Source organism: Somniosus microcephalus, chromosome 5 (assembly GCF_052327205.1).
Source record: "Somniosus microcephalus isolate GS21.2 chromosome 5, FLI_Smic_1.0, whole genome shotgun sequence".
In the NCBI taxonomy this organism is placed as follows: Eukaryota; Metazoa; Chordata; class Chondrichthyes; order Squaliformes; family Somniosidae; genus Somniosus; species Somniosus microcephalus.
The window spans coordinates 103,415,366-103,440,512 of NC_140991.1; the positions used below are offsets into that span (position 1 = coordinate 103,415,366).

The 25,147-nt window shown below is 41.1% G+C and overlaps 1 protein-coding gene across 1 annotated transcript in view; it reads left to right on the top strand.

The window, feature by feature from the left end:
- lancl2 (LanC lantibiotic synthetase component C-like 2 (bacterial)) overlaps positions 1 to 24,156 on the top strand; it is a 55,030-nt gene extending 30,874 nt beyond the window's left edge. The window contains exons 5-9 of the mRNA XM_085988058.1: positions 6,991 to 7,137; positions 9,743 to 9,925; positions 10,626 to 10,802; positions 15,933 to 16,005; positions 22,551 to 24,156. Of these exons, the coding sequence (XP_085844184.1) occupies positions 6,991 to 7,137; positions 9,743 to 9,925; positions 10,626 to 10,802; positions 15,933 to 16,005; positions 22,551 to 22,627 (657 nt within the window). The 3' untranslated portion in view covers positions 22,628 to 24,156. The remainder of the gene's footprint in view (positions 1 to 6,990; positions 7,138 to 9,742; positions 9,926 to 10,625; positions 10,803 to 15,932; positions 16,006 to 22,550) is intronic.
- Positions 24,157 to 25,147: the final 991 nt, after the last annotated feature.

Sequence of the window (25,147 nt, forward strand, 5' to 3'; positions counted from 1 at the left end):
TTGGTGTTAATGAGTTGTGAAAGCTGTTGGAAATCGCTTTTTTTATGGAAAAGATCCTGAATATGTACCTTTTTTGTAATGATGCTTCCCTGTTCTCAGTAAGTAATTGACTGATGCCACTAATTCAATCCCAGCCTTGCACACTCTAGTCCTTGACTTCATCAGAAGATACTTGTGTATGAGGAAGGCCATTTGGCCCATCTCAATTCATCCATCCAAAAAGACCCTTACCCCCATTGCTTTATCTAATTGTTTTCCAAATTTACCTTTTCCACTCCCTTAACTGTTGTATACCTCCTAAGATCACCTCTCCGACATCTCCTTTCCAGGCTGTTCAGCCTTTTTTCCTTCATAAATCGGACCTTTGACGTGGGATAAGCCTTGTGGCTCTTCTCTACACTATTTCCAGCACTTAAATATCTACCCTTGTTTCTCAGCAACTGGCATTGTATACAGTACTCAAGGTGTGGCCTGGCCAGAGCACTGGAGCTTGATCACTAAATACTCTCTCTTGTATTCTACTGTTTTGGGTATATAGGATAGAGCAGATGAACGCGTGGCTGGAGAGATGGTGCAGGAGGGAGGGCTTCAGATTCCTGGGACATTGGGCCCGCTTCTGGGGGAAGTAGGATCTGTACAAGCCAGACGGGTTGCATCTCAACAGAGCTGGTACCAATATCCTCGCGGGGAGGTTTGCTGATGCTGTTGGGGAGGGTTTAAACTAAGTTGGCTGGGAGATGGGCACCAGGATGTAGCATTAGAAAGGAGAAACAAAGGATTGGGAGAGACGGATAACACTTAAGTAAGAAATAGTACGGTATTGGGTGGGGTCAGACTCTGAGCACAGGATGGTCTAAGATAAGTTTACAGTGTATGTATGTGAATGCACAAAGCATAGTAAACCAGGTTGGTGAGCTGCAGGCGCAAAATAGCCACATGGGAGTACGATGTCGTGGCAATGACTGAGTTCTGGCTCAAAGGGTCTGGATTGGGTATTAAATAATCCTGGATATAGGGTGTCCAGGAAAGATAGGAGGTGGTGTGGCAGTATTGACTAAGGAGAATGTTAGTGCTGGAGAGAGAGGATGTCCTGGAGGGGTCAAGGACAGAATCTATATGGCTAGAGTTAAGAAATAATAGAGGTACCATTACGCTACTAGGTGTATTCTATAGGCCACCAACTAGTGGGAAAGATATAGAGGAGCAAATTTACAGAGAAATTAGAGAGATGCAAGAACTAGTAGTGATAATGGGGGACTTCAACTGTCCTAATATAGACTGGGATAGTTATAGTGTGTAGGGCAGGGAGGGGGAAGAATTTCTGGTGTCTTCAAGAGAACTTTCTTGATCAGTGTTTCTGGCAAAATGAGGAAGGAGGCATTGCTGGATCTGGTTCTGGGAAATGCGGTAGGTCAAGAGGAGCAAGTGTCAGTAGATGAACATTTAGAGAACAGTGATCATAGTAACATATGGTTTAGATTAGCTATGGAAAGGGACAGGGAGCAATCTAGAGTAAAAATACTTAATTTGAGGAAGGCTAATTTCAGTGGGATGAGAACGGATCTGGTCCAGGTAAATTGGAATTAAAGATTGGTAGGCAAAACTGTAATGGAACAATGGGCTGCCTTTAAAGAGGAGATGGTTCGGGTACAGTCGAGGTACATTCCCACTAGAGGGAAAACGGTAGGGCAACTAAAGTCAGAGCTCCCTGGATGACGAAAGAGATAGAGTAAGATGAAGCAGAAAAAAAGCGTGCATGTCGGGTCGAATACATCTGAGAATCAGGCTAAATATAAAAAGTTCAGAGAAGTGAAAAAGAAAATAAGAGGGGCAAAGTAAAGGTATGAGAATAGAATGGCAGCTAACCTAAAAGGTAATCGAAAAGTCTTCTATAGGCATATAAATAGTAAACTGGTAGTAAGAGGAGGGGTGGGGCTGATTTGGGACCAACAAGGAGCTACGCATGGAGGTAGAGGGTATGGCTGAGGTACTAAATGAGTACTTTGCATCTGTCTTCACCAAGGAAGAAGATGCTGCCATAGACATAGTGAAGGAGGTAGAGGAGATACTGGATGGGATAAAAATTGATGGACGAGGTACTAGAATGGCTGGCTGTACTTAAAGTAGATAACTCACCAGGACCGGATAGGATGGCTCCTAGGACGCTGAGGGAAGTGAAAGAAGAAATCGCAGAGGTACTGGCCATAATATTCCAATTCTCCTTAGAAATGGGGGTGGTGCCAAAGGACTGGAGAATTGTAAATGTTAACACCTTTGTTCAAAAAAGGGTGTAAAGATAAACCCAGCAACTATAGGCCAGTCAGTTTAACCTTGGTAGTGGGGAAGCTTTTATAGAAACAATAATCGGACAAAATTAACAGTCACTTGGACAAGTGTGGATTAATTAAGGAAAGCCAGCACGGATTTGTTAAAGGCAAATCGTGTTTAACCAACTTGATGAGTTTTTTGATGAGGTAACAGAGGGTTGATGAGGGCAATGTGGTCGAGATGGCGTACATGGATTTCCAGAAAGCGTTCGACAAAGTGCCACATAATAGGCTTGCCAGCAAAGTTGAAGCCCATGGAATAAAGGACAGTGGCTGCATGGATACGAAATTGGCTAAGTGACAGGAAATGGAGAGTAGTGGTAAACAGTTTTTTGGATTGGAGGAAGGTATACAGTGATGTTCCCCAGGGGTCGGTTCTCAAACCACTGCTTTTCTTGATATATATTAATGACTTGGATGTGGGTGAACAGGACACAATTTCAAAATTTGCAAATGACGCAAAACTTGAAGTAAAGTGAACAGTGAGGAAGATAGTGATAGACTTCAAGAGGACATAGACAGGCTGGCGGAATGGACAGACACATGGCAGATGAAATTTAACGCTGGAAAGTGCGAAGTGATACATTTTGGTAGAAAGAATAAAGAGAGGAAATTTAAACTAAAGGGGGTGCATGAACAGAGACCTAGGGGTATACATGCACAAATCATTGAAGTTGGCAGTTTTATATTTATAAAAAAAAAAAAAAAAAAAATGCTTTAGGGCTTCATGAATAGAAGCATAGAGTACAAAAGCGTGGAAATTATGATGAACCTGTATAAAACACTGGTTCGGCCTCAACTGGAGTATTGTGTCCAATTCTGGGCACTGCACTTTAGGAAGGATTTGAAGGCCTTAGAGAGGGTGCAGAAAAGATTTTAGAATAATTCCAGGGATGAGGACCTTCAATTATGTGGATAGATTGGAGAAGCTGGGGTTGTTATCCTTAGAGCAGAGAAGATTGAGAGGAGATTTGATAGAGGTGCTCAAAATCATGAGGGGTCTGGACAGAGTAGATCGAAAGAAACTGTTCCCATTGTCAGAAAGGTTGAGAACCAGAGGACACAGATTTAAGGTGATTGGCAAAAGAACCAAAGGCGACATAAGAAAAAACTTTTTTACGCAGTGAGTGGTTAAGATCTGGAATGCACTGTCTGAAAGGGTGGTGGAAGTGGACTTGATCACTGCTTTCAAAAGGGAGTTAGATAAGTACCTCAAAGAAGAGAATTTGCAGGGCTACGGGGAAAGGGCGGGGGAGTGAGACTAGCTGAGGTGCTGTTGCAGAGAGCCAGCACGGGCTCGACGAGCCGAATGGCCGCCTATTGTGCTGTAACCATTATATGATTCTATAGTTCAAGGTACTCTTGTTTATTGATTGCTTTTCTGCTTTGCTTCTACATATTTAACATCCAGTTTACTAAGACTCCTAATCTTTTTCAACTTCATGGAGTCATGTAGTAATGTCACAATTTTTTCTTTGTGAAATATACTACACTTTAAATTCCATCTCCTCTTCTGCCTACCTACATACTTTGTTTAACTTATTCTGTAATTTCTGAGCTGTCGCCTTCATTTCTTACAGCTTCTCCTAGTTTGGTGACCTCTGCAAATTTGAACAGTTTGCAATGAGTTTTGCAATGAGTTTCTGAATCTATGTCATTGATGTAAATTAGAAAAAGAATGTTCCCAACACCAAGCCCTCCCCCAACCCAATTATCCTTTGTTTTCTTCCCTTCAGCCAATTTTTTTTTATTCGTTCATGGGATGTGGGCGTTGCTGGCAAGGCCAGTATTTATTGCCCATCCCTAGTTTCCCTTGAGAAGGTGGTGGTGAGTTGCTGCAGTCCATGTGGTGAAGGTACTCCCACAGTTGTGTTCGGGAGGGAGTTCCAGGATTTTGACTTAGCGACGATGAAGGAACGATGATATACTTCCAAGTCAGGATGGTGTGACTTGGAGATGGCGGTGTTCCCATGCGCCTGCTGCCCTTGTCCTTCTAGGTGGAACAGGTTGCGTGTTTGGGAGGTGCTGCCAAAGGAGCCTTGGCGAGTTGCTGCAGTGCATCTTGTAGATGGTACATACTGCAGCCACGGTATGCCGGTGGTGGAGGGAGTGAATGTTTAAGGTGGTGGATGGGATGCCAATCAAGCGGGCTGCTTTGTCTCGGATGGTGTCAAGCTTCTTGAGTGTTGTTGGAGCTGCACTCATCCAGGCAAATAGAGAGTATCCATCTCACTCCTGACTTGTGTCTTGTAGATGGTGGAAAAGCTTTGGGGAGTCGGGAAATGAGACACTCTCCACAGAATACCCAGCCTCTGACCTGCTCTTGTTGCCACAGTATTTATGTGGCTGATCCAGTTAAGTTTCTGGTCAATGGTGACCGCCCCCCCCCCCCCCCCAGAATGTTGATGGTGGGGGCTTTGGTGATGGTAATGCCATTGAATGTCATGGGGCAGTGGTTAGACGCTCGCCTGTTGGAGATAATTATTGCCTGGCACTTAAATGGCAGGTAACATTCACGCCACACATCAGCCCAAGCCTGAATGTCACCCAGGTCTTGCTGCATGCAGGCATGGACTGCTTCATTACCTGAGGACTTGCGAATGGAACTGAACATCCCCACTTCTGATGGAGGGAAGGTCATTGATGAAGCAGCTGAAGATGGTTGGGCTTAGGACACTGCCCTGAGGAACTCCTGCAGCAATATCCTGGGGCTGTGATGATTGACCTCCAACCACCACAACCATCTTCTTTTGTGCTCGGTATGACTCAAATCAAATCAAATCCACTTTTATTGTCATTGTTAGTGCACAAGTGCAGTACAACGAAATGTAGGCTTGTGGCTCCCGAGAGTATACATTTGGATTAAGACATTTAAACATTCAACATACATTTGGCTTGTAGTATATTAACATAAACATAACCATAATAAAGTGCATTGGCAGATGTGCAGGCTTTAGAGTTTATTTGTGGAGTTCAGTAGGATGACAGCCCTGGGAAAGAAGCTGTTCCTAAATCTGGTCGTACGGGTGCGAATGCCAGTGGAGAGTTTTCCCCTCGATTCCTGTTGATTTCAGTTTTACTAGGGCTCCTTGATGCTACACTCTGTCAATGCTGCCTTGCTGTCAAGGGCAGTCACGCTCGCCTCCCATCTGGAATTCGGCTCTTTTGTACATGTTTGGACCAAGGCTGTAATGAGATCTGGAGCAGAGTGGTCCTGGCGGAACCCAAACTGGACATCAGTGAGCAGGCTGTTGGTCAGTAATTGCCGCATGATAGCACTGTTAACGACACCTTCCATCACTTTGCTGCTGATTGAGAAATTTCTTAGCCATTCTCATATTTTGCCTTGAATCTCCACAGCTTTGAATGTAACTATCCGCCTTTCATTTTGAACTTTATCAAATGCCTTTTGGAAGTCGAAGTACACAATGTCAGAGTTTATCACAGTCCATTTGACTTGTCAGTTACTCAAAGTCCAGGAGGTTGGTTAGGCAGGTGTTTCCTCTTCTAAAGCAATGTTAACTGCTACTTACTAGCTGGTGGCTGTACAAATAATTCTCAAGTTTACTCCTGGTAATTGATTCCATTATTTTACATACAATTGAAGTAACTAATGGATCTGTAGTTGTCTGTGTCTGTCTTGTCACCCTTTTTGAAACTGGACACCACATTGGCCTGTTTTCAATCTATTGGTACCTTTCCAGTGTCCAATGATCCCCTAGTAATGCTTGCCAATGCCTCAAATGTTCACTGTATTAATTTGCCACTGCCAACTACAACTTCAACATCACCTCCTTAGACTTGTATGTCCTACCCTTAGCTATACATTTCATCATTTTGTTTGCTTTCTTCAATGCCAGTGAATGCTGAACCAGTGGTTTAATGACCGATCCACCAAAACCCCAAGATCACGTTCCTGCTTTGTTACCTTAAGCATCTAATATGTAATCGGTATTCTCACTTCAAACTGATATTATCTACCACCTCTCTGCACATTGGCCTTGCCTGTCTAGATCCCTTATTATCGTACATTGGCCACTGAACCCAGTTTGGTGTCATCTGCAAACTTAGACACAAAGTTGTGCAGTATTCAAAGTGCTGTCTTGTATGTGAGAAGCGTAGGTTGTGTTCAATGTAATTACTGTTTCCTAGGCCTTTGTTAACATTCCTTTATGGGAACTGATGAATGAAGCATATGATGCATGAATTTTCTCTTTGTTCAAATGAAAGTTTAAATGTATGTTTGAATTGATTTTACAAAAGCATATTATTATTAATAAACTTGGGAGTAAGACTGCACTTTATCAAATCAATTATAATAATAGGAAATACTCAGCAGGCCAAGCAGCATCTGCGGAGAGAGAAACCGAGTTAACGTTTCGGGTCAATGACCCTTCGTCTGACCAAGTGTCAGCGACCTGAAACGTTAACTCTTTCTTTCTCCACAGATGCTGCATGACCTGCTGAGTATTTCCAGCATTTTCTGTTTTTATTTCAGATTTCCAGCATCTGCAGTATTTTGCTTTTGTAATAATGTTAAGAGTTTGATACTCATTTCTATACTGATTTTAGACTTTTTAACCACCGGCTTTTTTCCATTTCCCCCTCTTTCCTTCCCCCCCCCCCCCCCCCCCCCCCCCCAAACTCCAATTTTGGCAAATAGGTGGTTCATGCCATTATCGAATCTGGCAAAAATCTTTCCAAGGAAGAGCGCAAAGCTGAACGCTGTCCACTTCTGTACCAATGGCACAGAAAACAGTATGTTGGAGCAGCCCATGGTCTAGCAGGGATCTACTACATGCTAATGCAGGTTGGCTTCCAAGTGTAAACTTTATTAGATTGATTTCAATTTACTGTCAAAAACCTAACCCAAAGGGGATGAACTCTACTTAGACCAGTAGCATTTATGTCATATCTAGACAGAATTCAATAATCCAATGGCCAGGTGCACAATAATAATTGATTTGAGGAAAGTAAAAACATAAGAGGTGTAGTGTTGTTTAGAAAAATTGAACTTCTTTGATACCAACAATGTGACTAGCTGGTGAATGAGTGGAGAGTCAAAACAACTCCATCCTAGTGATGCATCAAATATATTGGCCTGGATTTTGCAGTACGAATAACAGTGAGGCTATCAGCACTCCATTATTAAGTTTTAAATCAGACAGCAACTTTCACTCTCTGCACATGCGCAGTTAAACGCGGAAATCAGTAAGTTGCTGTCTGAGTTGCCCTGCTTCTCCACAAGCTTCAGTCTAACAGCATCTTGCCGAGCGACTCGACATTGAAACACCTGAAGGGTGTGAAGTTGCAGTACTTGCCCACGAGATGCCCACTAAACACGCCAGAAAAAGTTGGGGCTTATTCATTCAAGTGTAAGTGAATTTTTAATGGCGTGATAAGTCGTAATTACTGCCGAGCAACCTCGCTGGTGCTGAAAATGTACTTTTAAAGTGTGACGTTTCATTTCTTCAAATTTTAATTATTGTTAGAGCTTTTTAAAAAAAACTTTTTTACTTTACTGTGTCTTTTCTCTCCATCCCATTTTTCTTTCCTTTATTTTGCTTTCTATGCATGATTTGGCATTGAATTAAATATTCTCACTTGCACTTCCTGGATTAGCTTCTGATGCCTCCAAGGATTTTTCAAACTGATTGAGAAAACACACCATTACTTGTCCTGCTCACACAGGTCCCAGAATCCCTATAGAGGGCACCGCGTTGTTTCTCCTCTCTGTTACCGCAAATCTCATTGCAAGTGTAGCGTTCGCCGCTGACTGCAAAAGCCAGGCCAATGTGCCTTCTGGTCACTGAGGCCCATAACCCTTCAACTACCACCAAATATAACCTATTCAGTCAGAGAGGTGCCATTTCTTTATATTCAGGTGGTATGCTCAAAGAATTAAGAGTGAAGAAGAATGGATTCTCCCTAGAAGTAAATATTACAAATCTATGGAGACTCAGCCGTTAAGATGTATTCTTGTGTACATTGAATAAATTTAAAAATTGCAAATGCTCGAAATATACAGCAGGTCTCTCAGTAACTGTAAAGTGAAAATGTAGGTTAACATTTTGTTGTGGATCCTATAACAACTCAATTGAATTAAAAAATACTTTTTTCAGGCTTTTCTCTTCAAATTAAAAAAAAAAAAAAAAAATGATTTGCCAAGATTGCTGTAATTAAAACAGAAAATGCTGGAAATATTTAACAGATCAGTCAGCACCTGTGGCAAGAGCAGATTAGTTAGCTTCTACACCTGAAAGTTTAACTCCTTTTATACTTTCCACATATATTGACTGACCTATTGCGTGTTTCCACAATTTTCTGTTCTTATTTCAGATGTACAGCATTTGCAATTTTTTTTGCTTTTATCTGTTATTCGTTCCCTTTTCCATCTGCAAAATATTGCTTATGATCTACACATAACATACTTTACTATCTATGGTTCTCACCATTAAATACCTCATCTCCTTCAAAATGGCAATGTTAATAGGGAAACGTACTGCAGGCTGGCTGAGCTACACAGCCTGGAAGATCCCAGGTTTAACCTGATGTCTAAACAAAGCTAACTGATATTACTATGGAAAGCATTGGACACTGCACTTGTCTTCACATCCCAAAACTAATCTGGGGTTCCTATTCCTGATGTGTCCAATGACTCCTGCTGTAAAATCCATGTGTATGGGCATCTGGTGAAGAGGATTGGGTTTGGTTCAATGTTCCTCACTTTTGCATACCCTGCTTAAATTTGCATGTTCAGTAACTCACTTTAGAAGCTATACTTAAGAGCTGATAATGTCCATCAAAATGTATTCAGTATGAGTCGCTGCCTTTAAGTGACTGGGTAAGCTGTTAGTAATGTTATGCTTTCCCAACATTTTGAAACATTACATTTTTCTTTAACTTTGTGTTGCATTATGTGAAACTGTAATAAGTGCATAGACTATAGTTTACAGTGGAGACAGAGGCTATTTGGCCCATCAGGATTGATATTAACTCAACCCGCCTGGCGAGAAACTGATGGCAGTGGGTTAGCCACCTGTTTTACACCCCACCTGACTTAATCGAGCAAGTTGCAAAATGGGCAGTTGACCTGCTACCATCTGTTTTCTGCCGGGCAGGTTAAGTTGAAATTGACCCCATCATGCCTGTGCTGAGTCATGCTAGGGCAATCCAAAGCTAACCCCACTGCCCTGCATTCTCCCTAAAGCCCTCTATCTTGCTCTGCTTCAAATATGTTCCCATTTTTCTCACCACCCTCTTCCCAAAAACAAACTCCCAGCAAGAATACTGCACTCTTGCTCCTTGGTGTTATGAAGTTTATAGATTCACCTAACCTCTCTTATACTAAAATTGTACTCCTAGTGATTTTTGAATGCATTTGCTAGATTTTTTTAAACGTATTTCTGTTCCAGCCGGGTTCAAAGTTGGAACAGGAGACTCTGATGGAACTAGTAAAACCTAGTGTGGACTATGTGCGACATAAAAAGTTCCGGTCTGGAAATTACCCTTCATCCTTGAGCAATGAAACTGACAGACTGGTCCATTGGTGCCATGGTGCTCCTGGCGTTATACACATGTTGATACAGTCTTACAAGGTTAGTATTTGAAGGCCACTTGAAGTTTACATTTTTTGTTGTTGTTTGTTACCCAAGGATGCTTTTGCACCATAACTACATCTTTTTTCCTCATTGCACACACATTGACATAAAGCAGCTAGAAGGGCAAGTGAAGAGGAAGCTGGTGATGCTTTCTAGAGCAAGCTAAACAGTTGTTGTTGAATGTTATTTGAGAGTCCTATAGTCTAGCATAAAGTAATTCATAGTATATTTTCCCCCATCCTTCTGCAGGAGATGGCTGAAATATCCTAAGCCCGCACAATCGTGGTGTTATTGTAGATATTGCATATTGCAGTATTCGCTCACTTTCACTCCCAATATTACAGATTTCTTCAGCCAGTTGCTGTACAGTGGACAAGGTAGATAAGGGGATTGGCGGTGAGTTTTGTCAGATGTGTGGTGAATCCACCCGGAGTTTAAAGTGAGTGTGGTTTTCTGAAGTGAAGGAACAGTAATGTTTGATTCTTCTACTGAATGTGACATCTAGTATCGTTGTATATGCAGTGCAAGATGTGGAGATACCATTTAATGTAACTGAACGCAAGTCTTCAAAAGCAACATTTTATTGAAAGCTATAGCAGTACCTATTTGTCCTTCACTATATGAGCTACATAAGTTATACTAATTTGTTTTAAACTTTAAAAAAAAATTAACAGTTTTACTTTTTTTGGTTAAACAGACTTTTAAAGAAGAAAAGTACCTGAGGGATGCAGTAGAGTGTAGTGATGTTATCTGGCAGCGAGGGCTGCTGCGGAAGGGTTATGGAATCTGCCATGGAACGGCAGGAAATGGGTACTCGTTCCTCTCTCTATATAAGCTAACTCATGACAAAAAGTATCTCTACAGAGCTTGCAAGGTAAGATGAAAAGTGGTTATCTATCATGCTTAATCCAGAAGTTTATTTTCATTGTATCATCATCATAAAATTAATTTCACTACAGCAATAACTGAAATATCCTGAGCCTGCACATAGTCATTATTTAATTCTAGGTGTTGCATATTGGAGTATTTGCGTGCTCCTTTTTCTCACTCCCAATTTTACAGATTTCTTCCACCAGTTCCTGTACAGTGGTTAGGTAGATGAGGGTGGGAGCAGTGGTGAGCATTTTTTTTTGTATTTGATGTCTAGTGAAGCCACCCCTAGTTTAAACTGAAAACCTTCAGAAAACCAAACATTAGATTCTTCAAGTGAATGTGACATTAAATTAGAAAAACCTCTAAAAGGCACTTTACAGGTGTATAATCAGACAAAAAATGGATGCTGCAACAAAGCAGATAGTGGAATGGGTGACCAAATGCTTAGTCAAAGTGGTGGTTTTAAGGAGGGTCTTAAAGGGGTCAAGGGAGGTAGAGAAGCAAAGGACTATAAGGAGGGAAACCCAGAGTGTGGACCCTAGGTGGTGGAGGGCTGGAAGAGATTACAAAGATAGGGAGGGGCAAGGCAATGAAAAGATTTAAACATGAGAATATTAAGTTGGCAACATTGGGTGATTCAGTGTAGGTCAGCAAGAACAGGTGTGATGGGTGAACAGGATGGGATATGGGGAGCAGAGTTTTAATGAGTTGAAGGTTACATAGCATACAGGATGGGAGTCTGAACAGGAGGGTTTGGAATAATTAAGTCTGGAGGTAACAATGGTATGGATAAAAATTTCAGCAGCAGATGGGCTGAAGCAGTGTTGGCGGAGGTGGGTGATATTTGGAGGTGGAAATAGGTAGTCTTGGAGAGAATATGGGGTCAGCAAAGCTCAGCTCTGTGTCGAATAGGACATCAAAGTTGCAAATAATCTGGTTTACCCGAAGACCGTGGCTGGGAGGGGGATGGATTCAGTGGAAAGGGCAAGGAGTTTGTGGCAGAGGCTAAAAATAATTTTTGTTCTTCCCCATGTTTAACTGGAAGAAATTGGAGCTCATTCAAGATTTGATGTCTGACAGCACAGAGGGGTTGGGAGAGTTCTTTAATAAGCTGCCATCAAAGTTCATTGTTTAGTATTTTGTAATGCTGTCATGATTCCATCAAATTGCTAGACCTTGAAAATCTATTTGGACACATAATAGAAATCTAATAGGTGTAGAAAAAGAGGTGCTGACCCAGGTTTACTGGTTGCAAAAGCCTGCATTAAAACCTAACTTGTACACACTTACAGTATTGGCACTTCCTTGCTGGTACATAGATCAATTATACATAGAAATTACAACAGGGAAACAGGTCAATTGGTCCAACCAGTCTGTCAGTTACATTTGGCCTCTTCATGAGCAAATAGTTTCAGATTTACCCACCCTTTTCCCAAATCCCTTCAATCCCACTTCCTTCATCCACCTAACCAATCTAATACTGAATGTTAGCATAGTTTCTCCCTCCGCTACTAATCTGAGGAGTGAATTTCACAGCCTCCGAATTCTCTGAAGAAATTTCTCCTGCCCTCTTCTAAATCTCTTACGTTTCACCTTGTATCTATGGCACCTGGTTCTTGACCCTTCAACTACTGGAAACAGTGTACTTCGATCTACCTTTTTCCATTCTCTTATAATTTTAAACACCATCATACTGCCCCGTAATCTCCGTTGTTCTAACTAAACTGACCCAGTTTTTCAAATCATTTTGTATTTGTATGTCCTCATACCAGGCAGCATCCTAGTGAATCTGTGTTCCCTCTCTGCAATCTCAATATTGTCCCTATAGTGTGGAGCCCAATACTGCACATAATACTCGAACTAACTGAGGTCCTAAGATTTTATATAGGCTCATCATTACCTCTTAGTTGTCTCCTACTTATAATTCTCAGTAATAGTCTATTTAGAAAGCCAGGTTTCTTCCCCTCCCGCCCCCCCGCCCCCTGCCTTTTGAACAGAGGGTGTTATGTCAGAATGTATTTTTAAAGTTTTTTTTATTCGAAACAAGTTTTCTTCTAAAATTGGTACAAATTATCTGTATTTCCAAAAGTTACAATTGGCTTCAGTGCCTTGAAGGTGGGGAAAATTGAACCATGACCGCTATCAAGTGGCCTCAGTTAGAAAGTGTGCCTCTGTGGGTGTTTAGTGAGGATTTGATTAGACTCTGTTTTGATGTCCATTGCAGTCAATTAGCTTGCTGTGCTCAAAGGCTAGTACAAGAATGAGGTACTGCAGAGCTACCGCCACTCGTAACTTAACCTTGAAGTGGGTGAAGATGTATTTACAGCAACCAAATGTACAGATTTTTAATTTTATATGAAGTTGCTTGAAAACAATAAGACTTGTTTGAAAACAGTAAGACTATTTGACTGGTACTGAATGATGCAGATTCAATCTCCTGATTCTACAGAAATCCGAAATAAAAAGTTAATGTACGCCCAGATGTTTCCCTTCTACAGGAAACTTTGTGATATCCGGCACCGAGCTATTGCCGTCCCATCAAAACTGCCGGACAAACCAGCGCTAATGTTAAAACATACAGAAGCTTTTGAGCTCCGTATCTAGCAACAAACCCACAGCTTCTAAACAGTCGGCCGTAGCTTGCAAGCGTCTCTAGCTAAGCAACAGCTTTAGCTAGACCTTGCAGAGCCTGACTAGTGGGGGGGAAAAAAAGCAACGAAAAGAAAAAAAAACTTACTGAACCGACTCCTGAATTTTGCCAGTGGCTCGAGCATTCCGGACATTTAACCTCCGGATAAACCAAAGTTTCCTGTACAGAGCTAACGGATTTCCCTGAAACGTAGGAACCAGTATGCAGTGGCATGTCTTTAATTAAGTCCCTTGTTACTCAGGTGATTACTTCATCCTGAAACTGACCATTGCTGCAATGTTCCCCCTATTTTTTTTACTGCGTGGTCCCTTTAACTGAGTGAGTGGCCCATTCAAATTTTCACACATGCACTGTTTTTTCCCCTGAGGAAGCCGGTGAGCGGCCTGCATGGGACCTCCAGACCACAGCTTAGTGGGAATGTTGGTGGTCACTAAATTAAAATTGACTTCTACTTCCCTGCTTAACAAGTAAAGAGAAAGAAGGAACTTGCGTTTTATATAGCACCTTCACAACCTCGAAGTCCCAAAGTGCTTTACAGCCAATTAAGTACCTTTTGAAATGTAGTTGCTGTTGTAAAGTGTAATTAGTATAATAAACTTTAGAATAGAGCTTATGCACATCTCACTGACCTGCATCAGCTCCCGGCCCAGCAACGCCTCAAATTTTACATTCTCATCCTTGCGTTCCAATCCCTCCATGGCCTTGCCCCTCCCTTTCTCTGTAACCACCTCCAGCCCTACAAACCTTCAAGAACTCGTCGTTCATCCAATTCTGGCCTCTCTCACTCTCCCTCCCTCTCCCCTCTCCCCTCTCCCCCCCACTCCTTAATGCCTACTTTTTGATCAAGCTTTTGGTGACCTGTCCAAATATCTGTGTGGCTTGTTGTCAAATTTTGTCTTAGAACACTCCTGTGAAGTGCCTTGAAGTTTTACTATGTTAAGGGTGCTATATAAATGCAAGTTCTTGGAAAAATGAATACAGCGACTGTGTGTGTGTCCATAATTCAAACAGTTTTCTGCAAGTGACTATGTTCGGTATAGTGAAAAGATTTGAAATTCAGAATTCTGACTTGGCTCATGCCAGTATTGATCTACTTAATGAATGCAGATTGGGTAAATACTGGCTGCACCGGTTCCAAGGTCCCTAATTCAGCATTATGTTTGCTGCAGCACATTTAAATTACTTTTCCAGGAAATTTGGAGTAAGTTTGGGGCATGAAACGGCATAATTTACAGTGCAAGTCACAGATCGCACCTATCCAGGAAATTCTGTGCCTGCTTTTGTCCCTCTGTTGCTCTTGCCTGCACAGCCTGCTGGCTCTATAAAGCTGATCCAGTTCATGGCTTCAGCTGTCCGTGACTTCACTTGCTGACCCTGTCGCAGCACTCGGGTGGGACATTCATGCTCACTGCTCAAAACTACAAAAATGAGATCTAGAAGCATGTGCTTAACTCCAGCAATGTAGCTGCACTGATGGCAGCCACCACATTATTGATAATAGGATAGTGTAAGGTGAGCTCAGTGTGAGACCTATCGCCATGCAACTTGCAGTAACAATTTGCACCAAGCCGTCTCAAACCAGTAGGTGTGGTCCACCAGTACCCTAATTGAGCATTTCTAGCACTGTGCAACCCTTTATCCTTATGCATGATTGTACTGGCCGCGCTAGATGTGCTCCTATCTAGCTATCCAGCAAGTTAAACACTCATTCAGAATAATTCTTCCTGAAGCGGTTGCTGTTTTGAAGCTTTTACTTGAACAAATTTGTGAAACTGTAAACAAAGACAAAGTATGTTTTGTACATAAACTGAGTACTACACATTCGATATTACACAAGATATAAACATATTTACAACAGTAGAATAGACTAATTGTATAACTAACTAACATTTGAACTAACTTCTGTAACTATTAAATATTAACTTTTATAAACAGTATTATCAAAATATTACTCTGACAACATTGCTATTATGCTAAGAACTAAAGATACTCACAGATATTGCGCTTGGCCTAACATGAAGTCAGATTACACTGGATTGTAAATGGAACCTCTCATAGCAAATTCTCCATTACTCAAGTCAGGTTCTTCCTGGCAAAACTGCTTCCTGGGGTCAACAGGAAGAAAGGTAAGAAGGTCAAATGACCTCACAGGAAGAAAGATCAGATGACCTTTCCAGCATACAAACTGTTAACACAATAACCGCCACTAGAGGGTGATATTGCATGTAAAATGTCCAGAATGTCACATAATGTCCATCGGTCCAGAACAATGATATTGCTGAAAAGAGTTTCTACACAAAGGTCTGTATGTTCTCTTTGACTAGCAGTTTTAAACCTAAAAGGAGGAACAGAGAAACTGACTCACCTTAACTGTGTAGGCATCTCCATTTACTGTTTTTTAGGATTATGTGATGATTCAAATGAATACTTTTTAATATTAAAAATGGCATGAAAATTCTTTAATATTGCTTGCTTTTACAGTTTGCTGAATGGTGCTTGGATTATGGAACACATGGATGTCGTATCCCTGACAGACCATATTCCTTGTTTGAAGGTAATACATTGAGCAATAGAAACAGAAAAATAAGAGCAGGAGTAGGCCATTCGGCCCTTTGAGCCTGCTCTGCCATTCAATATGATCATGGCTGATCCTTTATCTCAATACCATATTCCTGCTCTCTCCCCATACCCCTTGATGCCTTTTGTGTCTAGAAATCTATCTCTCTCCTTAAATATATTCAGCAGCTTGGCCTCCACAGCCTTCTGTGGTAGAGAATTCCACAGGTTCACCACCCTCTGAGTGAAGAAATTTCTCCTTATCTCAGTCCTAAATGTCCTACCCCGTATCCTGAGAATGTGACCCCTCGTTCTAGACCCCCCAGCCAGGGGCAACATCCTCCCTGCATCCAGTCTGTCTAGCCCTGTCAGAATTTTATATGTTTCAATGAGATGTGTTGGGGTTTTTAAAAATGTAAGACTAACCAAATCATAGTTTGATTTGCCATGCCAAAGAGAATATATATTAGTTTAGAGAAAACAAATGCTACTGCTGCTGTTTTGTTTTTAGACATGGGTAAATCCTTATATTAAAAAAAGTAACCTGTTTATCAGGAAATGTGCTTGTATTAGGATTCTATAAACTCGAGCAAAAACATTTTAGGAAAAAGTGGTTTAGCTTCTAAATTGCAGCATTCCTCCAAATTAAATTTTGCAGTGTAATTAGACTAAGGGGTCGATTTTCGTGGAGCCGTCAGGCGGGGTTTCAGGCGTGTTGGGGGGGGGGAAATCCCAAATTTGGGGGTCCCGACACCATCCCGCCCAAAACCCTGCTCCGCACAACTTTCAGGGGCGGCGGGTACCCACCCTGCTCTGGGACCTGCCGACCCCAGGCAGGAAGGGATTAGTGCCAATTAACTGCCAGTTAACAGGCAGTTTTTAGCCTAATCCCTATTTTGAGGGGTTTCGTGTAGGTTTCCCGACGGCTCCAAACCACGCCAGGTTAGAGCAGGCGGGCCGTCTGGTTGGAGGGGTCGCGATGTCGGCGCTCAGGTGAGTGATGGGTGCATGAGTGTAAAAGTAAGTGTGTTTGGTGTGTCTAAAGTGTGTAAAGAACTTTTACTTACCTGTACTTGCCTTTACAGCCTTCCTGCAGCCGTTGGGAGCCCATCACTCAACCGGAACTTAAAGCTGAATGGCTGCGATCTGTCAAAAGTGACAGCCTTCAGCTGTGAGTGCCGGTGTGAGTTCTAACTGAGTCTATGCAGAAGGACTTATGTCAGAACTCAGACTGTCAGTGTTTGACAGCTTCAAACAGCTGTGAAACACTGATATTTCAAAGAACTCTTGACAGATGAAATTTCAGTCTGTGACGTCACCTGTTGCCGGGTGGCCCTTAATTGGCCTGCTGAGCCCGCTGGGCGGGCTCAACAAGGTCAATCAAGGGGAAATGCGCGGATTGGCCGGATGTCGAAGTAGGCGGATCAAAAACCCGAAAGTTGTAGTCCCGCCTTCTTCCCGACAGCTTCGGGAAAATCGACCCCTATGTGTTGGCATTAAATATTTGGTAACACATAGTCTGGAGTTACAATGTAGTAATGCATCAAGGGGTTCAGATGACAAAGTACAAGAAGGAACCTTGAGCAGTTTATTAATCCTCTGAACCCTGAAATGTAACTCCTGCATTTCGCACCCATCCATAGTATTTGGGGAAAGTATACATCGCACAAGTGTCACACTTCAAAAGTGTATGTCACACTTACATGATTGAGGGAATTGGAGCCAAATTAGGAAAAGCTGTCAATCACAAACCAGCAATCGATACAAACCCAACCAGTAAAAAAATTTTCAAAGGCAGAATATAGTACAAAACAAAACAATTAAATAATTCAAAGTCACGTGAGGCTGCCATTTTTCTTTCTTTCTTAAATTGGTACATACAGCTAAAAATAGCATTCATAATTGGCAAACTAGTAGGTCATGATGAGGATAGTTATAAGCTTCAGGATGACTGGCAGGATGGTGAAATGGGCAGAAGCATGGCAGATGGAGTTCAATGCAGAGAAGTGTGAAGTGATTCACTTTGGGAGGGCTAATATGGAAGGAGAGTATGCTATAAATGGCACGATTTTAACAAGTGTAGATGAGCAGAGAGCCCTTGGTGTCCATATACACAAATCCTTAAAGGTGGCACAGCAAATTGATGAGCTAGTTAAAGCATGAGAGTTACTAATAAATAGAAAAATAGAATATAAAAGTAAAACATGCTAGAACTTTATAAATCACTGGTTAGGGCTCAGCTGGAGTATTGTGGACAATTCTGGGCACCACACTTTAGGAAATATGTAAAGGCCTTAGAAAGGGTGGTCGTCTTTTCGTGGATTCGCAGGCTGATTAACAGACTGACTGGCCGCGTTAACGCTCCTTCCATGGTCGATAGTAGTTAGTTCTGTACGGTGGGAGGTTTTTATGGGCTCCCACAACCTGTACGATGATTTTGGGGGTGGGGTGAGCGAGTATCCCTCTGGATGTCAACCCAGAATTCAAAGCTGGAGCTCTGACTCCACTCGCCAGGACTCTGGAATGGGGTTCGAACCCTACACCTAATGGCCCAGAGGTGGGAATGCTACCACTGTGCCAAAGGCCTCCCACCTTAAGAAAGGGTACAGAGGAGGTTTACCAAGATGTTGCCAGGGATGAGGGACTTTAGTTATGAGGTGAGGTTGGAAAAGTTGGGGCTGTTCTCTTGGGAACAGAGGAGGTTAAGAAATGACCTGAGGCTTTGAGAGTAGATAAGAGAAAAAACTATTCCCTCTGGCTAGTAGGTCATAGAATTAAAAACATTGGCAAAAGATCTAGACGGGAGATGAGAATTTGTTTCACTGAGTTGTCAGGATCTGGAACCCTCTACATGAAAAGGTGGTGGAAGCCGATTCCATAAATAATTTTAAAAGGGAGTTGAACAGGTACTTGAGGATTAGGAACTTACAGGGTTACAGATAAAAAGTGGGGGTGTGGGTCTAAGCACAGCTGCTCTTTCAAAGAGCCAGCACAGGAACGACTGGGCGAATGGCCTCCTTCTGTGCTGTAGGATTCTATGATTCCACATAAAAGACCAAAGAAATTATGCAATTCTGAAAAATGATTTAATGTTAATGCAAGAAATTTCCCCACACCGTGCTACCCCTTTTTGTGCGACTGATGTTTAAATTCTGATTTAGTCCCAAAGTTGAAAATTTCACCTAAGCCCTTTGTGCTCAGAGTTCTAGTTTCCATTGACACATTCTGTGCATGAGATGCTTTGTGGGAATTGTAGTTCCACAGGGAACAGCGTGAAGACTTCAATATCTTTTTACTTTGTCATGTGAGGTTAGAAAAACATTTCTTTACACAGAATGTGGAATTCTGTGCGATAAATCTTTGAAGCAGGGTGCATAAATACATTTATTTTATAAAGAATTAGGTAGTTGCTTGAAAAAGGGAATATTAGACTGTAGTTCATGGAGAAAAACACTAGTGTAAATGTGGGCAAGATGGCCTGTTTCTGTGCTGTAATGATTCTTTATTAAATTTGAAGTGTTAAATCTGACCACAATAAACTTGGGCCAAAGACTACAGCATGAAATGTATGAAAATATGATGCACTTGGAAAACCTATACAGCCTAGGGAAAAGCTTTAGCACCCATTCCATCATCTTAGTTGAGATCACTGACTAGAGATTGAACCTTAGACCTCACTGATCTGTATTGCTCAATAGCACATTTGCTTAACAAGCCATCCGAGAAGCTAGAAATTCAGTTTAAAGATTCTAACATGGATGTTAAATATTAAACATTGCAACAAAATCTTCGCGTTCTTGCATTGATTTTTATATATGTACTAGCCATGGGGTAACTATGCAATATTTTTAAAATGACTACCCTCCTGATGATCTGTTATAAGAAAGGAATTCCAAGATCCTTGAGCTATATTTTAGCCTGGATTTCATTTTTGCCAGCAGTACAAAAACACTTAACGTTTCTGAACAACCACAACACAGACAAGTAAACATTCCTTCAAGCAATCTGATATGAATCTATTAAGATATGAGGTCATCAGATCAGCTTCAGTATTGATTTTTGTTAGTTGTCCTCAAGATCTAAATATTGTTGACTTTAAGTGATTGACATATTGGTTCCAGAAGAATACTGTCTTTCAAATACAGTATTGTTCTCCAGGATATTTAGGTGGCTCATGTGGAGAAAAACACTAGTGCAGACTTGATGGGAAAATAGTCTGTTTCTGTGCTGTAACATTCTATGATCCAAGATTTCTCTTTTTCTTCTTTCCCCCAACAGTGGTAGACATATGTTACTACTGTGATGATCACAACTGTCCTTGAGTTGACCCTAAGATGACATTCCTGGTGATAGAAAATTGGAGCCAAGTCATTCTTCTGTGGCAAACTCCAATCTGATACCTCAGTCAGGCAGCTATGCAGTACTCCAGGTTAATGTTGTTGATTGAAGTAATTAAAAAGGTTAATAGTGTTAGTCTTTATCTCAAGGGGGTTGGAATACAAAGGGGTGGAAGTTTGTTAGTTAAACAAAGCTCTGGTTAGACCCAATTTTAGAGTACTGCGTTCAGTTCTGGGCACCAGACCTCAGGAAGGATATACTGGCCTTGGAAGGGGTGCAGCACAGGTTCACCAGAATGCTAAAAGGATTAAATTATGAGGACAGGTGGCATAGACTAGGCTTGTAATTCCCTCAAGTATGGAAGATTAAGGAGTGAATTGAGGTGTTTAAGATGATTAAAGGAGTTGATAGGGTAAATAGAGAGAAACCGAGAGAAACTATTTCCTCTGCTGTGGGAGTCCAGAACAAGCGGCATAACCTTTAAAATTAGAGCTTGGCCATTCAGACGTGATGTCTGGAAGCATTTCTTCACACACACAAGTCAGTGGAAATCTGGAACTTTCTCCTCCAAAAAAAAACTGTTGCAGCTAGGTCAATTGAAATAGATTTTTGTTAGGCAAGGGTATTGAGGGTTATGGAACCAAGGTGGGTAGATGGGAGTTAAGATGCAGATCAGCCATGATCTAATTGAATGATGGAACAGGCTCGAGGGACTGAATGGCATACTCCTGTTCCTGTGATTGATCAAACAGCCTAGCTAGTTAATGGGACATGGAGGGGTTGACCCACCAGTTAAGACTGGGACACTGCCACTTCAGATAACCCTACAAGCTAATGTCCTGATGGGTAGGAAGATCCTATCTGGTTTATTGTGTTTTTAGCTTGGTAAATTCCAGCAATCCCTTTTATGCACATTTAGCCCCTAAGTCTTTGCTATCACGAACTAGCAACTAAGCTCTCCTGACTTGCGTGTGTTCCTACGGAGAGAGAATGTGCATTCCATATCAGAAAAACAAACTTCTATCTGTGTGTATTTCTCTCTAGCTTGGTTTGGAGATTCTTAACACAATAATTGATGGGTCTCCATGCCTATCGGACACCAAGCTGACAAAAGAAAATAAGAACCTAGAGTACAGCTGAGCAAATCTCCAGATTGTGGATACTTGAGTATATCAAAGACACCTTCATGCAACAAATATAAATATACTCATACACAGTGGCAGCCATTGGGAAGGATGAGATGTTCATGTTATCCCTCCCACCCCATTTTCTTTGCCATGTGATTATTTCCCCTTTCTTCCCCTCATTCCAAATCTTAGAACTTTAAAAAAAAAAAAAAAAAGGATTTTATGGGATGTGGACATCGCTGGCAAGGCCAGCATTTATTGCCCATCCATAATTGCCCTTGAGAAGGTGGTGGTGAGCTGCCTTCTTGAACCGCTGTAGTCCGTGTGGTGAAGGTACTCCCACAGTGCTGTTAGGGAGGGAGTTCCAGGATTTTGACCCAGCGACGATGGAAGGATCCATAAGGTACAGAATCATAGAATATTCAGAGGAGGAGGCGGCTATTTAGCCCATCGCCTGTGTGCTGATGCTAACTGCTAAATCAGAGCTATTTACTGTAGCCCCATTTCCTGCTTTAATGAATGAAACTACTTGTGGATTTCTCAATAGCTTGGTTTGGAGTCTCTTGTGTATCGTTATAGTTTCTGAGCGTGTCATTTGGCAGACCAAAAACAAAAATTAACCTATTTAAAATGAACTGGCTGAATATCTGGTTATGAAAGGAATAATTGCAGAATATAGATGCAAAGACTATTTGGATAACTGGTACCAGTCCAGATGGGAATGCTGTGATTGAAGAATGTGGATTGTGCTAGATGGATGTCCTGGAGTTTTTTGCTCAAATGCTGTTATTCACTGCCTTATGGAAATTAATTTAGGGTGTTACAGTATTTACACTTACTTGGCATAGGCTAGATATATAATGGCCTTTTCTTACCTTCTGTGAAGGTGCTACAAAAACCATGATTTATTAAAACATGCAGCATTTATCATTTTTATTTCTATACTTTGAAAAAGGATTTTTAATATTTTGCTTGTTAACTTTTTAAAGTCTGTTTTGTTAGTTTCTATTTTACTCCTAGAGTATAGATAAAGCATTAATTGTGCATTGTATTGTTTTTCCTGCCTTGTCCTAAACAGGGATGGCTGGAGCTATTCACTTCTTGTCTGACATGCTGAATCCAGAGGCATCTCGATTTCCAGCCTTGGAACTCTAACGTACAAGGTTATGCTAATTGAAGAGTGAAAGATTTTGGATCTGATTTAGGAGGACATCTTTTCTGTGGAGAGCAGGACTTCTTGGTGCCTCCTTTATGAATACACAGAACAAAACCACCACTATGCCAAGAACCAAGACATTGGAGGCGATATACAGAGCAAAAGCTCTGAGTAACTTTTTTGTCTTTAAAATTAGTGTGGCATTTCTGTTCTTAAAAAAAAAAAAAAAAAAATTTAAATATCTAAATTTAGTACAAGTCCTTACTTTGGGGTTTGATTGTATGCACGCTTAAAATGCTGGTGTCAGTGGCTGTCTTTGTTCTTGTTCATATGGAATCCATACTGTTTGCAAAGTCTCCATTATAGTGGTTGTCCTTTTTGTGCATGTGAAGAAGCTCATAACTGGTGATCATTGATCCCCTGATACCAATTTACTTCTGATTGTGCTTGGAGGTACCAATAAAGCTAGGTGCACAAAATTGTTCAATTAATAAGGGTTGTTGGGCATATTGCAAACTAGCAAAAAAGATTCATTGCATCAAGGCAGGATTAAAAATAATTTTGTCTTTGCTAAATCTATCAATTGGTTTGTGTTGAAAAAATTCCTACATACTGGCTCTGTATAATAAGTAAAGGTGAATTCTCCCTCCAAAAATAACCCTTATTTGCATCTGTGTCTCTGTTTGTTTCTGTCTCTCTAGCTCATGCTCTCTATTCTGTTATATTACTAATAGGTGTTACATGATTATAACGATCAGAGTTGTTGTTGTTGTTTCAAAGCTCATTTTAAGTATTGGTGGCAAAGAACAATTGTTGCAGAAAAATGATAATGCAAAACCAGCCGAGGAAGGATTTTCTTTGGACTAGAACTATGCTTTCCGTACTACCAGAATCACAAGCATTTCTTTGTGGATGAAGTAACCTAAATGCAAACTAAGCTTGTTCATTTGTAGCAGTTGTTCTGCTAGAGGAAGGAAATAACATGCTGAAATGTATTAATGTGAATGACAGATTGATAGCGAAAAGAAGTTTCTGTTTTTCCTAAAGTAAAATATAAAACAACCTATGATACACCAGTACTAATTGTGTTTTTATCAACCAGTTTTATTATAACTGTCTCCTTCACCATAAAATGCCAAATGATAAAAGTAATGGTATGTATAATAGAAGTTTACATTTTCAATCTTTTTGATATTTTCTGTTCATTTTTAAAAAACGGTGACATATAGATTGATCAGCTCAGTAATTGTTATAGGTATATTGTATGTTGAGTCCTTGCTATTGTCTTTACTGTAAACCAAAGCTGAACCTTCCATGACATTTCTTGTATTGCAGTATCTGTTTGCTGTCATTTGATTTTTTTATGCCACTATTGTATGTAGGTCTGAGTAGCATCAACAGCACAGTGCCAGCAAGAGCATTGTATTTCATTTGTATTTAGTGTTCCTTCTACTACTGTTGTGCTTTTTCATTGGAGTTGATTTATTGTGAGGCACTCGAGATTAAAGGCGGTATTGGTTGACAGGCATGTAGAGTGGTCTGCCTGCTATCACAACTGAATTGTCGCAATACAGACTGTTAACATTCACATTTTCCTCAATCCATGCCTTTAATAGGTGAAATTAGAAGAGGTGCAAGTTTAGCACAAACTATCTTTTGAGGCTGGATAAATGTTTTACGGCTGCATTGTCCCATAGGCATTTCTAGCTTTTAAAATCATTATCCTGTGAATCTTAGAGTCATAGTTATACAGCACAGAAAGAGGTCCTTCAGCCCATCGTATGTGCCAGCCATCAAGCCCTATCTATTCTAATCCCATTTTCCAGCACTTGATCCATAGCCTTGTACAGGAAACTTTCGATTTACTGGCACCTAAATAACTGGAAATTTCGGTTAACTGGCAAAATTCAGGAGTAGGTTCAAAAGTTTTACTTCATATTGTACTTGCCTTTAACCGGCAAAATTCAGGAGTAGGTTCAGGTAAGTTTTACTTCATATTGTACTTGCCTTCCTCGATCTGTTGCTGTGCAAGGGTGTGGCTGCAGCTGTTGCTAAGCTACAGAGATGCTTGGAACTTGTGGCCATTGTTCTGAACCTGTTGCTTTATACAGAGCTCTCCGCTCTCTGTATCTTTTACTATAGCTGTCGGTTATCCAGAATTTTTGATGAACCGGCACCCCGTCGGTGCTGGATTTAAAAAAAAGTTTCCTGTATGTTATGGCGTTTCAAGTGCTCATCTAAATGCTTCTTGAATGTTGTGAGGGTTCCTGCCTCTACCATCCTTTCAGGCAGTGAGTTCCAGATTCCAACCACCCTCTGGGTGAAAATTTTTTTCCACAAATCCCCTCTAAACCTCTAGCCCCTGGCTTTGAAACTATGCCCCCTGTTTATTGACCTCTATCTATGCCCCTCATAATTATGTACACCTCAATCAGGTTCCTCGTCGGCCGTCTCTGCTCTAAGGAAAACAACCCCAGCCTCTCCAGTCTCTCTTCAGAGCTAAAACGCTCTAGCCGAAG